This window comes from Rhinopithecus roxellana, chromosome 4, assembly GCF_007565055.1.
Source record: "Rhinopithecus roxellana isolate Shanxi Qingling chromosome 4, ASM756505v1, whole genome shotgun sequence".
Taxonomy (NCBI): Eukaryota; Metazoa; Chordata; class Mammalia; order Primates; family Cercopithecidae; genus Rhinopithecus; species Rhinopithecus roxellana.
The window spans coordinates 36,491,046-36,504,470 of NC_044552.1; the positions used below are offsets into that span (position 1 = coordinate 36,491,046).

The window sequence follows — 13,425 nt, forward strand, 5'->3', positions numbered from 1 at the left end:
TTTATCTCATTTAATTTCCAAAACAGCCTCATAAGATAGATAATGCTGTTACCAATATTTTATAAATAATTGACTTTTAGGCTGAGGTGGAGGGTCACTGAGCCCAGAAGTTTCAGGCTACAATGAGATATAAGCCTGGATGAGAGAGACCCTGTCTTTAAAAAAAGAGAAAAAAAGAAAAGAAAAAAAGAGAAACTTGAGTTTAGAAAGATAAAACTTGCCCAAAGTGTCCCACATAGCAAATTATGGGACTGGGATTTAAAGCCATATAGTATAGACTCCAGTAATGATACTCTTAACACGGTACCTTATACTGGTTTTAAAAAGCATTTTTGGTGGAATTATTGCATGGTTTGGGATTTGGTTTTTTTGTTTTGTTATGTTTTTGTTTTGTTTTTTTGAGATGAGGTCTTGCTCTGTTTCCCAGGCTGAAGTACAGTGGTGCAATCGCAGCTCACTGCAGCCTTGACCATATGAACTCAAGCGATTTCTTCCACTTCAGCCTCCCTAGTAGCTGCGACCACAGACACATACCACCATACCCTGCTAGGCTGATCTCGAACTCCTGGGGTCAAGCAGTTCTGCCTCGGCCTCCAGAAGTGCTTGGATTACAGGTGTGAGCCACCATGCCCAGCCAGAATTGTTTTTCTAAATGAAAATTTAATTTTAAAAAGTAATAAAGCACATTAAAGTGATATTAATAATAGATTTATTTTTTGTAAATTGAAATGTGTGTTGTTAGAAAGTCAGTTTATGAGATAAGTGAGGTTGTTTTGGTGACTGCAGCCTCTAGTTTATTTCTATATTTTTAGTTTGGCAGTATGGAGAAAATCCTCATTCATACCTACTTTGCATATGATAACAGTTAAAATCTTTATTATAATAATACATGCTTACATTTTACAAATTCAAATATTATAGGAATATACTGCATAAAAGATAAAGTTCTCCATAATTCCTAGTGCCCTCTAAACTAACCACTAACAACCTTTTTAACAACATGCCTTGCATTCTTCCAGCTTGAAAGAATAGTAAGTTAAAGTAGACTCACCAACAGATGAACATTCTGTAGCATAAATATAATCAGAGAGCTAAAATTATTAGTAATAATAGATAATACAATAGGATGTCATTTATTGTTCCAACTGATTTATGCTATGAAAAGGGCAATTTGAGCAGGAATGTCTGTCTTTCCTGACATTTAATTTACCATCATAACATTAGTAGACTTGTACAGGTGTAGCATCTCTTCACTGCAGAAATAATTCTTTATGATGAGTGATACATTTCTTAGAAGTTAAAATGTGTGTATACAGAGATGGCAGAAGAATCTGTCTAGGCCTGCCTCAAACTGGGTTAATGTAGCAAAAAAAAAATTATCAGTTGGTGTTCCAATATGGAATGTAACACATTTTAGAGTGTATTTTTTTCTGTTGCCCAGGGTTGGAGAAGTTGCAGTGTCAAGATCATGGCTCACTTTAGCCTCCACCAGTCAGGCTCAAGCAGTCCTCCCACCTCAGCTTCCCAATCATGCACCACTACTCTCTGCTAATTTTTTAATTTTTTTGTAGAAATGAGGTGTCACTGTATTGCCCAGGCTGGTCTCAAACTCTTGGGCTCCAGCAGTCCTCCCACGTCAGCCTCTCAAAGTGCTGGGATTATAGGCATGAGCCACCATGTTCAGCCTAGAATATATTTTGGAACTGACATTTTTATTCAAATAGGAAACACCTCTACCAGACCCTGGGATTTTTATAAAATAGAGTTTGGAAACTATTGGTTAGGATTCTTAAGCATTGGTGGTTGTGTCTGTTCCAGGACCATTAAAGTTTTATAAACCCTATTTGTCAAACTCTTCAATCCTTAAATGTTTTTGTCTTATGGGATATAACTGTAAGAAATGGAATGACTGTTTTGTGAGATAGTAGTACCAGGAAAGCTGAATTTTGATTCCACTTTCTATTTTGATATCGTATGAGGTTCCTATTATTATTAATACCTACTCTTGTTTGAATCCCCAGAAGGGACCAACTCTGATTCTTTTTTTTTTTTTTTTTTTTTTTTTTTTTTTTTTGAGACGGAGTCTCGCTCTGTCACCCAGGCTGGAGTGCTGTGGCCGGATCTCAGCTCACTGCAAGCTCCACCTCCCGGGTTCACGCCATTCTCCTGCCTCAGCCTCCCGAGTAGCTGGGACTACAGGCACCGCCACCTCGCCCAGCTAGTTTTTTGTAGTTTTTAGTAGAGACGGGGTTTCACCGTGTTAGCCAGGATGGTCTCGATCTCCTGACCTCGTGATCCGCCTGTCTCGGCCTCCCAAAGTGCTGGGATTACAGGCTTGAGCCACCGCGCCCGGCCCTGATTCTTTTTGTATACAAGTGATTTCACCATGTCAGTGATTTCTAAAGACTTCATAACAAATAGTAATAAACCTTCTAGCAGAAAAAACAACAACAAAAAAAAACCTGGCTGGGCACAGCGGCTCACACCTGTAATCGCAGCACTTTGGGAGGCCGAGGCAGGTGGAACACCTGAGGTCAGGAGTTTGAGACCAGCCTGACCAACATGAAGAAACCCCATCTCTACCAAAATACAAAATTAGCCGGACATGGTGGCACATGCCTATAATCCCAGCTATTCAGGAGGCTAAGGCAGGAAAATTGCTTGAACCCGGGAGGTAGAGGTTGCAGTGAGCCGAGATCGTGCCATTGCACTCCAGCCTGGGCAACAAGAGTGAAACTCTGTCTCAAAAAACAAACAAACCAACCAACCTCAATGGGGCATATAAAGCAGCCTGTATGAGAGGAGTTATAGGTAAAATGTGCTATTAAAATTTGAAAAATCTGCTTCTTACTGAGAAAAGGAAGTTTACCTTCTTCAAGCTCTAGACCCATCTGTTTTAGGCATCTTTGTCCTTTTTTCTCCACTCTTTTTTTTTGACGGAGTTTTGCTCTATTGCCCAGGCTGGAGTACAGTGGCATGATCTCGGCTTACTGCAGCCTCCACCTCCTAGGTTCAAGCGATTCTCCTGTCTCAGCCTCCCAAGTAGCTAGGATTATAGGCACCGCCACCACACTCAACTAACTCGTGTATTTTTAGTAGAGATGAGGTTTCACCACTTTGGCCAGGCTGGTCTTGAACTCCTGACCTCAGGTGATCCACCCTCAGCCTCCCAAAGTGCTAGGATTACAGGCATGAGCCACCGTGCCCAGCCAAGCCACCGTGCCTGGCCCATTCTTTTTTTTTTCCCCCCTTTTCTTTTTGAGACAGTCTCACTCTGTCACTCAGGCTGGAGTGCAGTGGCGTGATCTGGGCTCACTGCAAGCTCTGCCTCCCGGTTCACGCCATTCTCCTACCTCAGCCTCCCAAGTAGCAGGGACTACAGGCACCCTCCACCACGCCCAGCTAATTTTTTGTATTTTTAGTAGAGACAGGTTTCACTGTGCCAGCCAGGATGGTTTTAATCTCCTGACCTCGTGATCCACCCACCTCAGCCTCCCAAAGTCCTGGGATTACAGGCGTGAACCACTGTGCCCAGCCTCCCATTCTTTTATTCTACCTTCTCCATTTGTTTTATATCAGTTCCATTAGGCTCATCTTTGGTGTGGGTATGCAAAAATGTTCTGTCTCCACAGATATGTGTTTGTGTGTATGTATATATACATTCACATTAATATATACAAATATATATTTAATTATATATTTATAAAATATGTATTATGTACTTTATAAAATGTAATTATATATTTTATATGAATATTAAATACATATTTCATATTTTCCACTACGTTTTATTTTTATGCATTGTGTGTGTGTGTGTGTGTGTGTGTGTGTGTGTGTGTGTTTATTTTCAGGGATCTGCTGATTCCCATCGTGTGTGTGTGTGTGTGTGTGTGTGTGTGTGTGTGTGTGTGTGTTTATTTTCAGGGATCTGCTGATTCCCATCCCATGGTGTTGGAACATACTGCTCTTTTAATGTGAGAAATGAAAATAATGCTACTTAGCCATTAAACTGAAGGGTTTAGATTTAAGATAAAGCATTAAGATGAAAGATAGTGCAAAACATTTTGCCAACCTTGACTGAAAATTACCTTGATTAAACATAGCATATGTTTAAAGTAATACTTTTTTACATTACCCTAGAAATTCAGTGACTCTTTCACTGTTAAATCTAATGTATGAAGTTGCCTGATCACATGCATACACGTCTCACCCTGCTGAAAGTAGACAAGTGAGTGCTTCTTACAACATCAACGGGCAGTTTTCTGAAAGTCATGAGTTCTCACCTTTAAAACTGTCAAAATCAAGCTCTCTTTTATACCTGTAAAACTCAATATTGCTTGCCCTTCCTTAGGTAATAGTCCTTTGTGTATTCTAGAAATTGGGGGTTAGTAAGATACGAAGCTATAAAATTGGTTTGATGTTAGGTTTTTGAGATCGTGGAATACCATTCTAAAATGTTTAGATTTGTTCATTAGGCATTTGAGTGCCATTGAATATTTTGATTGAATTGATTGAATAACTGGATTATTCTGAACTAAAACTTTTAAGAAGCTGTATTTGGTAGGGTGGTAATGTATAGGATCAAATTCACTGAAGAGAAGCTGAAGCTGGAAGGCCAGCTGACTTTTTACTATACTATTTTGAGGGAGGGAAGCAGAATGAAAATTAATGTACGTGGTTGCCCTTTTTTTATTTTTTATTTTTCCTGTTGTTTCTTTCAGGATCCTCTTGTTCATTTATCAGAAGATGTGATAGCAAGAACTTACAACATTTTTGCTATTATGTTTCGGTATGCAGTAGAAATATTAACCTGGGAAAAAGAAAGTGAATTGCCAGCAGATTTAGAGATGGTGTAAGTATAACCTGTTTATTCTTTGTGTATGAAGAACTGCTAAATTTTAACTTCAACACAACTAGTATAGGGCATAATCATTTTTTAATAATGAGTTTTTAGTAGAACAATACCTTGATTTTATAGTTTTAAAACATGTGATCCATTTAATTGGTGGAGGTTTCTCTCTGTTTGGTTGGCTGGTTGATTGATTAGTTGGTTTGTAGCCAGATTTAAGCTTTGTCGTAGCTCTAGGACTGGTTTGAGGCATAACCAGTTTTCTCTTTGATTGTATGATAAAATGATAGATTAACTTTACAACTTTACTTTTTGTTTTATGTTAATATCATTAGGGAATGAACTCTTTGATATAAATGAGGTTTCTGGTTTGAATAAATGCTCAAATTCAATTTTAATCATTTTGATTCTGACTTTTAATAAAATGTATTCTACACTGTGCTTTTTTAGTGTACATCTACCATTTTTACTTAAATTATTGAGGTTACAAACTTGTGACCAGAGAACTGGATTCTGCCACAGATATATTAAGATTAGGGCTTTATTTTCCTTGTTAGTGTGCTTGTCTCAAACAACCTTCTTTCTTAGAAGTAAGACCAAGCTTGTTGGAATTAGTCATAGTTTAGAATGAATACAAGCTGGAATAAGGATCTGAGGGACATTGGTGCCTTTTTTTTTTTTTTTTTTTTTTTTTTTTTTTTTTTTTTTTTGCTTTCTCAATTGTGTTTCAGGTAAGTTGTAGGTTAAGTGTTTTCTAATAGAGTTGACTATACCTTTTTGGAAATGATGAAAATGACTTAGTACCTTATGATTTTTACTATAGTATTGTTGTTGTATAGTATACTATAGTATACTGTAGTATCCTAGTCCAAATTAATTTCATTTGGGGACAGCATGGCCTCCTGACTGGACTGCCATGTACATTCTTACCCCTTACAATTCATTCTCTACGCTGCAGCCAAAGTGAACTTTACAACAATTCTGATTATATCTCCTATCTCAAATTTTTTATTGTCCTTAGAATGGCAAAAATCAAAGTATATTATAAGCTGGCTTGGCACAATGGCTCATACCTATGATCCTAGCACTTTGGGAGGCCAAGGCAGGTAGATTATTTGAGCCCAGGAGTTGGAGACCAGCCTGGGCAACATAGTGAGACACCATCTCTACAAAAAATTTAAAAATTAGCTGGGCAGGGTGGTATATGCCTGTAGTCCTAGCTATTTGTGAGGCAGGAGGATCTATCAAACCTGGGTGGTTGAGGCTGCAGTGAGCCATGATTGTGCCACTGCACTCCAACCTGGGCGACAGACCGTATCTCAAAACAAACAAACTAAAAAAAACCATTTATAAGCTGTTCAAGATTTCTTTCTCCAGACCAGACTAATGTCATACTAATCTCCCCCTTCTTCCTTATGCTCCATCTCCCAGTGTTTACCTTTGCCACCTTAGCACCTTTGCTTTCACCTTCCTCTGGCCCATGGTTTCTCAACCTTGGCACTATAGAATTAGGGGCCAGATTAATTTTTTGTTACGGGGGCTGTCTGGTGAATTGCAAGATATTTAGCAACATCCCTGGCTTCTACCCACTAGATGCCAGCAGCACCCCAGGCCCCAGTCTTGACAACCAGAAGTGTCTCCAGATGTTGCCAAATGGTCAGCTATGAGAGATGGAGGGGAATTTCCCCCAGTTGAGAGCTACTGATAGCCAATTCTGACTTTGGGTCTCAGATTATTTCTCCAAGAGTTCTCTGAGCTCCCAGGCCTGTTATACCCTGCTCTACCTTCTATTCTTGATAAAAACCTGTTTATACAGAGTCATATGTGCAATATGTATTTTGCCCACCAGACTGTAGTATCATAGAGCACGGGACCACAGGTGAATTCTTTACAGATATGTGTTCAATACCTAGCACATCGCATAGAACAAAGTAGTCTCTTAATAAGTCAGCCTGGAGCAAGATAATAAACAAATAGGTAATTAATATATCATTAATATTTTATCCCACAGAGAGAAGAGTGACACCTACTATTGCATGCTGTTTAATGATGAGGTTCACACCTATGAACAAGTTATTTATACTCTTCAGAAAGCTGTTAACTGTACACAAAAAGAAGCTATTGGTTTTGCAACTACAGTAGATCGAGATGTAAGTAAATTTACTATGTTGATAATAAATTGAATTTCTTTTCTTAAAATTTCATTTGTCATGCCTGTAATGCCAGCACTTTGGGAGGCTGAGACGGGCAGGTCACAAGGTCAGGAGTTCAAGAACAGCCTGACTAACATGGTGAAACCCCGTCCTTACTAAAAATACAAAAAATAGGCAGGCGTGGTGGCATGCGCCTGTAATCCCAGCTACTCAGGAGGCTGAGGCAGGAGAATCACTTGAACCTAGGAGGCGGAGGTTGCAATGAGCCAAGATTGCACCATTGCACTCCAGCCTGAGCGAAAGAGCGAGACTCCATCTCAAAAAAAAAAAAAAAATTTTTCATTTGAATATTGGCCCAAATGTATGTTGGGTATAACTATAAGCTATTGCCAGACAGAAAGTTTAAGAGGACATATAGTTATGAAAATGGAAATTATAGATGTCGAGAAGAATAAATGTTTTGTTCAGGGAAGTATATTAATGGCTTGGAAAAGTTAGCATAGCTTTGAAGGAAAATTTTAACTTATCAATGGGTAGTATGAACGTTGTAAATATTGAAAATTGATCAGAGTTGTTATATGCTTAAACATGTTTGTTTACTGGTTTAAAAGTTATTAATATTGAATACAATATTTTTATAGCTTAATTTTAAATATCTTTATTTACAGGGGCGTAGATCTGTTCGATATGGAGACTTCCAGTATTGTGAGCAAGCAAAATCAGTAATTGTGGTAAGTAATTTAAAAACATGCCTATATTATTTTTTATTAGTTTAAAACTAGCTTCATATTTCAGCATTTATGAACACGTCTTTCTGCTTTTTCGAATGAAAATCAATGTTAACCAAAAACTGTGTTTAAAGATAATGTTTCTTAAATATTGCATTATTATTTTATCTAGTTTTTTAAAGCTGTGTAGGATTGATATAGAAAATTAGTATTTAGATAAGATATATTCCCATTTCTCCATCAAAGCAGTCTTAGAATGTTTTTTGCTTTTGTTTTGTTTTTAATTAATAGAATATTCTGTTACTTTTTAGAAATTAAAGTGGCCTTAAGCACCATGATTATAATGCAAGCAAAGTTGTTTCTTGGTACCTTATGGCAAAATATATTCCATATCCTCATAGCAATTAGTATATCATCTTTCTAAAAGCAAACTATTCTCCACATTTGGATTTACTTTTAGAAATTAGAATTTATTTTTCACCACTCCATGTAACTGAATTTTATGTAAATATTCTTTTTAAAAAATAATTTTATCTATCTTTTTTTTTTCCCCTTGAGGAGTCTCTGTTGCCCAGGCTGGAGTGCAGTGGTACAATCTCGGCTCACTGCAACTTCCTCCGCCTTCTGGGTTCAATGATTCTGCCTCAGCCTTCTAAGTAACTGGAATTACAGGTGCGCATAGCCATACCCAGCTAATTTTTGTATCTCTAGTAGAGATGGGGTTTCACCATGTTGTCCAGGCTGGTCTCAAACTCCTGGGCTCAAGTGATCCACCTGCCTCAGACTCCCAAAGTGTTGGGATTACAGGTGTAAGCCACCACACCCGGCCTCAAATTTCTTTTAAATATATAAAGTAGTATGGAGGCTCCTGTATTATTATCATTTTGTTGTTGTTGTTGTTTTTGTTGTTGTTTGAGACAGAATCTTTCTCTGTCACCTAGGCTGGAGTTTAGTGGCATGATCTCCGCTCACTGCAACCTCTGCCTCCTGGGTTCAAGCAATTCTTGTGCCTCAGCCTCCTGAGTAGCTGGGACTACAGGCATGTGCCACCACTCCTGGCTAATTGGTGTTTTTTTTTTGTATTTTTGGTAGAGAAGGGGTTTCCCCTGTTATCCTTTCTCCTTCCCTAGCAATAATTACTTAATTTACTTTTTTCATTCTTGTGCATTCCTTTATATTTCATATATTAAGTATCCATCAACATTATATAGATTGATTTGGGGGTCTTTAAACATTATATAACAAGATACATACTGAATGTATTACACTGCAGCTTGCCTTTTCAGTGTTGTTTTTAGGTTTTCTGTGTTGGTGCACATTGCTGCAGTTCATTCATTTTTTTAAACATTGTATAGTATTTCATGATGATTAAACCGCAATTTATTCTCCTGTTGATAGACAATTAGGATGTTTTCAGTTTTTTGCTGTGACAAATACTCCTGCTATGGGAATTGTTTTGTCTCCTTTTTGTATAGATGCAAAAGTTTCCCTACAGTATATACCAAGAAATGGAATTTTTGAGTTTTTAGGGTATGGACATTCTCAGCTTTACTAGATTTTGCCTAGTTCATCTCCAAAACTGTGGTACCAATATACTTTCCTACCAGCAGTGTATGAGAGCGCCCGTTTCTCCACATCTTTGTTAAAACTATATACTGTCAAATTTTTAAATTTTGCCAATCTGGGCCAGACACTGTGGCTCACACCTGTAATCCTGTAATCCTAGCACTTTGGAAAGCAGAGGCAAGAGGATCACTTGAGGCCAAGAGTTTGGGACCAGCCTGCGCAACAGAGGAAGACCCTGACTCTACAAAAAAAAAATTAAAAAATTAACCAGGCATGATGATGCGCACATGTAGTCCTAACTACTCAGGAGGCTGAGGTAGAAGGATTGCTTGAGCCCAGGAGTCCAAGGGTATAGTGAACTTTGTTTATACAAGTGCACTCTAGCCTGGGTGACAGAACAAGATCTTGTGTTAAGCAAAAAAAAAAAAAAAAAAAAAAAAACTTGCCAATCTGATGTGTGTGAAATTTCATCAGTCAAATTTGCATTTTCCTTGGTTTTTAAATATCTTATATTTTTTCTATTGGTCATTTAAGTTTTCTTTTTGGCAAATCTCCTATTCATATTCTAATTTTTTCTGTTGGATTGTCCTTTTCTTACTCATTTAAGTTTGTTGTGGTGCCTTACATTGAGCAAAAACTTTAAATTTTAATGTAGCAAAAGATATATTTTTCTTTATAATTTGTATGTTTTGTGTCTTATTTAAGAAATTCTTGGCCGGGCTCAGTGGCTCAAGCCTGTAATCCCAGCTCTTTGGGAGGCCGAGACGGGCGGATCACGAGGTCAGGAGATCGAGATCATCCTGGCTAACACGGTGAAACCCCGTCTCTACTAAAAAAAAAATACAAAAATCTAGCCGGGCGAGGTGGCGGGCGTCTGTAGTCCCAGCTACTCAGGAGGCTGAGGTGGGAGAATAGCGTGAACCCGGGAGGCGGAACTTGCAGTGAGCTGAGATCGGGCCACTGCACTCCAGCCTGGGCGACAGAGCGAGACTCCATCTCAAAAAAAAAAAAATTCTTCCTTAATGTTTCAACATATTCAATTTAATAATATATCAGAAACTGTACTTACAGATTATCAAGTAGGGAACAAACAATAAAATAGAAAATGGACAAAGGATATGAAAAGACAGATCATAACAGAAAATCTAGCTGGTCAATATACATGAAGTTAGAGTGATAAAATATCTTGCAGAGATGCAGAGACTAGGAATACATGCTTAACAATAAATTGCTGCATTTAAGAAAAACGATCTAGTGACATGTTAAAGCTTTACCTCACCTAGGAATTTATCTCATAGAGATACAAGTACCAGTAAGTGTACATACAGTGTGTTCAGTACAGTACTGCTTTTTTTGTAGTCACAGAGGACTGGAAACAGAGAAGATGAATACCCTTCTCTGAAGGATGTTTTAATAAGTCCACACCACAGAAAATTATGCAGTCATTAACAGAAAAAATCAATGAAAGCTAAGATGCACAAAAGCATGTGTAGTATTTGATTTTCGTAAGTCAAACTAACAAATCTTTAGAAATGTGTATTTAAATATGTGTAAATGGAGAACATATACAAAAACTTACTGTGTTAATGTATGTTATAGGGAACGGATGGACAGAGAGTGAAAGAACGATCCAAAAATAAAAAGGGGTAAACACATTCTTTAAAAAGTGTTGGCCAAGCACGTCGGCTCACTCCTGTAATCCCAGCATTTTGGGAGGCCAAGGCGGGCAGATCGCTTAAGCCCAAGAGTTTGAGACGAGTCTAAGCAACATGGCAAAATCCCATTTCTACAAAAAAAGTAAATAAAAATACCAAAAGTTAGCCAGGCATGGTGGCGCATGCCTGTAGTCCCAACTATTTGGGAAGCTAAGGTAAGAGGATTGCTTGAGCCCGGGAGGTCAAGTCTGCAGTGAGCTGTTATGACACCATTGCATTCCAGCCTGGGCAACAGAGTGAAACCCTGTTAAAAAAAAAAACAAAAGATGCTGATAGACTTGAATAGACGTTTCTCCAGAGCAGATATACAGGCAGCTAAGATACCACCTCACACCTATTAGGATGGCTTCTGTCAAATAAATAAATAAACAAGGATAGGCATGCACCTATAGTCTCAGCTACTCTGGAGGCTGAGGCAGGAGGATTGCTTGAGCCCAGGAGTTCAAGGCTGTAGTATGTGATGATGGTACCTGTGAATAGCCTCTGCACTCCATCCTGGGCAACATGGCAAAACTCCGTCTCTAAGGGAAAAAAAGTGTTGGCAAGGATATGGAGAAATTAAAACCTTTGTGCACTACTTGTAGGAAGGTGAAACGGTATAACCACTGTGGAAAACAGTCCAGCAATTCCTCAAAACATTAAAAATAGAATTACCATGTGATCCAGCAATTTCGCTTCTGGGTATATTTGTAAAATAACTGAAAACAGGTTTCAAAGAGATATTTTACACCCCTGTTCAAGCACCATAATTCACAATAGCCAAAAGGTAGCAGCAACCCAAGTGTCTGCTAATGAAGGAATGGAGAAACAAAATGTGGTATATACATATGCAATGGTATATTAGTCTTAAAATGAAGGAAGTTGCCGGGCGCGGTGGCTCAAGCCTGTAATCCCAGCACTTTGGGAGGCCGAAGCGGGCGGATCACGAGGTCAGGAGATCGAGACCATCCTGGTTAACACGGTGAAACCCCGTCTCTACCAAAAAATACAAAAAACTAGCCGGGCGAGGTGGTGGGCGCCTGTAGTCCCAGCTACTTGGGAGGCTGAGGCAGGAGAATGGGGTAAACCCGGGAGGCGGAGCTTGCAGTGAGCCGAGGTCGGGCCACTGCACTCCAGCCTGGGCGACAGAGCGAGACTCCGTATCAAAAAAAAAAAAGGGGGGGGGGGCCGGGCGCGGTGGCTCAAGCCTGTAATCCCAACACTTTGGGAGGCCGAGACGGGCGGATCACGAGGTCAGGAGATCGAGACCATCCTGGCTAACACGGTGAAACCCCGTCTCTACTAAAAACTACAAAAATCTAGCCGGGCGAGGTGGCGGCGCCTGTAGTCCCAGCTAACCGGGAGGCTGAGGCAGGAGAATGGTGTGAACCCGGGAGGCGGAGCTTGCAGTGAGCTGAGATCCGGCCACAGCACTCCAGCCTGGGTGACAGAGCGAGACTCCGTCTCAAAAAAAAAAAAAAAAAAAAAAAAGGAAGGAAGTTCTGATACATGCTACAACATGATTGGATCTTGAGAACATTATGCTAAGTGAAATAAGCTGGTAACAAAAAGATAAATACCATATGATTCTACTTATGTGACCTAACTAGCATTGTCATATCCACAGAGACAGAAAGAGACAGAATGGTGGTTGCTAGGTGCTAGGGGAAGAAAGTAGCAGGGACTTGCTCTTTATTAGGTATTATGCAGAGTTTCACTTTTGCAAGATAAAGAGTTCTGGGGACTAGTTTCACAACAGTATGAATGTACTTAATACCGAACTGTACACATAAAAATGGCTAAGATGAAAGTTTTATATGTATTTTACCTTCTTTTTTTTTTTTTGAGACAGAGTTTCACTCTTGTTGCTTAGGCTGGAGTGCAATGGTGCGATCTCGGCTCACCACAAGCTTTGCCTCCCAGGTTCAAATGATTCTCCTGCCTCAGCCTCCTGAGTAGCTGGGATTACAGGCGTGTTCCACCATACCCGGCTAATTTTTGTATTTTTAGTAGAGACGGGGTTTCACCATGTTGGTCAGGCTGGTCTCAAACTCCTGACCTCAGGTGATCTGCCTGCCTCAGCCTCCCAAAGTGCTGGGATTACAGATGTGAGCTACCGTGCCCAGCTATGATTAAAAAAAAAAAAAAAAAAGAAGTTGATAACATGGGCTAGGCACAGTGGTTCATGCCTGTAATCCCAGCACTTTGGGAGGCTGAGGCAGGCAAATCACGAGGTCAAGAGATCGAGACCATCCTGGCCAACATGATGAAACCCTGTTTCTACTAAAAGTACAAAAACTAGCCAGACATGATGGTGTGCGCCTGTAGTCCCAGCTACTCAGGAAGCTGAGGCAGAAGAATCGCTTGAAACTGGGAGGCAGAGGTTGTAGTGAGCAGAGATCGCACCACTGCACTCCAGCCTGGTGACAGAGTGA

General features: G+C 39.5%; 1 protein-coding gene across 6 annotated transcripts in view; it reads left to right on the plus strand.

Moving 5' to 3' along the window:
- UBR2 (ubiquitin protein ligase E3 component n-recognin 2) overlaps nucleotides 1-13,425 on the plus strand; it is a 135,140-nt gene that overhangs the window by 37,509 nt on the left and 84,206 nt on the right. For 5 of the 6 annotated variants that reach the window (XR_004056768.1, XM_010369673.2, XM_030928495.1 and 2 more), the window contains exons 5-7: nucleotides 4,722-4,852; nucleotides 6,861-6,999; nucleotides 7,671-7,733. Coding sequence is in view for 4 of the 6 variants with exons in the window: in XM_010369673.2 (XP_010367975.1) it covers nucleotides 4,722-4,852; nucleotides 6,861-6,999; nucleotides 7,671-7,733 (333 nt within the window). In the remaining 2 variants the exon portion in view is untranslated. Of the gene's footprint in view, nucleotides 1-4,721; nucleotides 4,853-6,860; nucleotides 7,000-7,670; nucleotides 7,734-13,425 lie in introns of those variants that run through there. The other variant, XM_030928496.1, reaches the window with a different exon arrangement.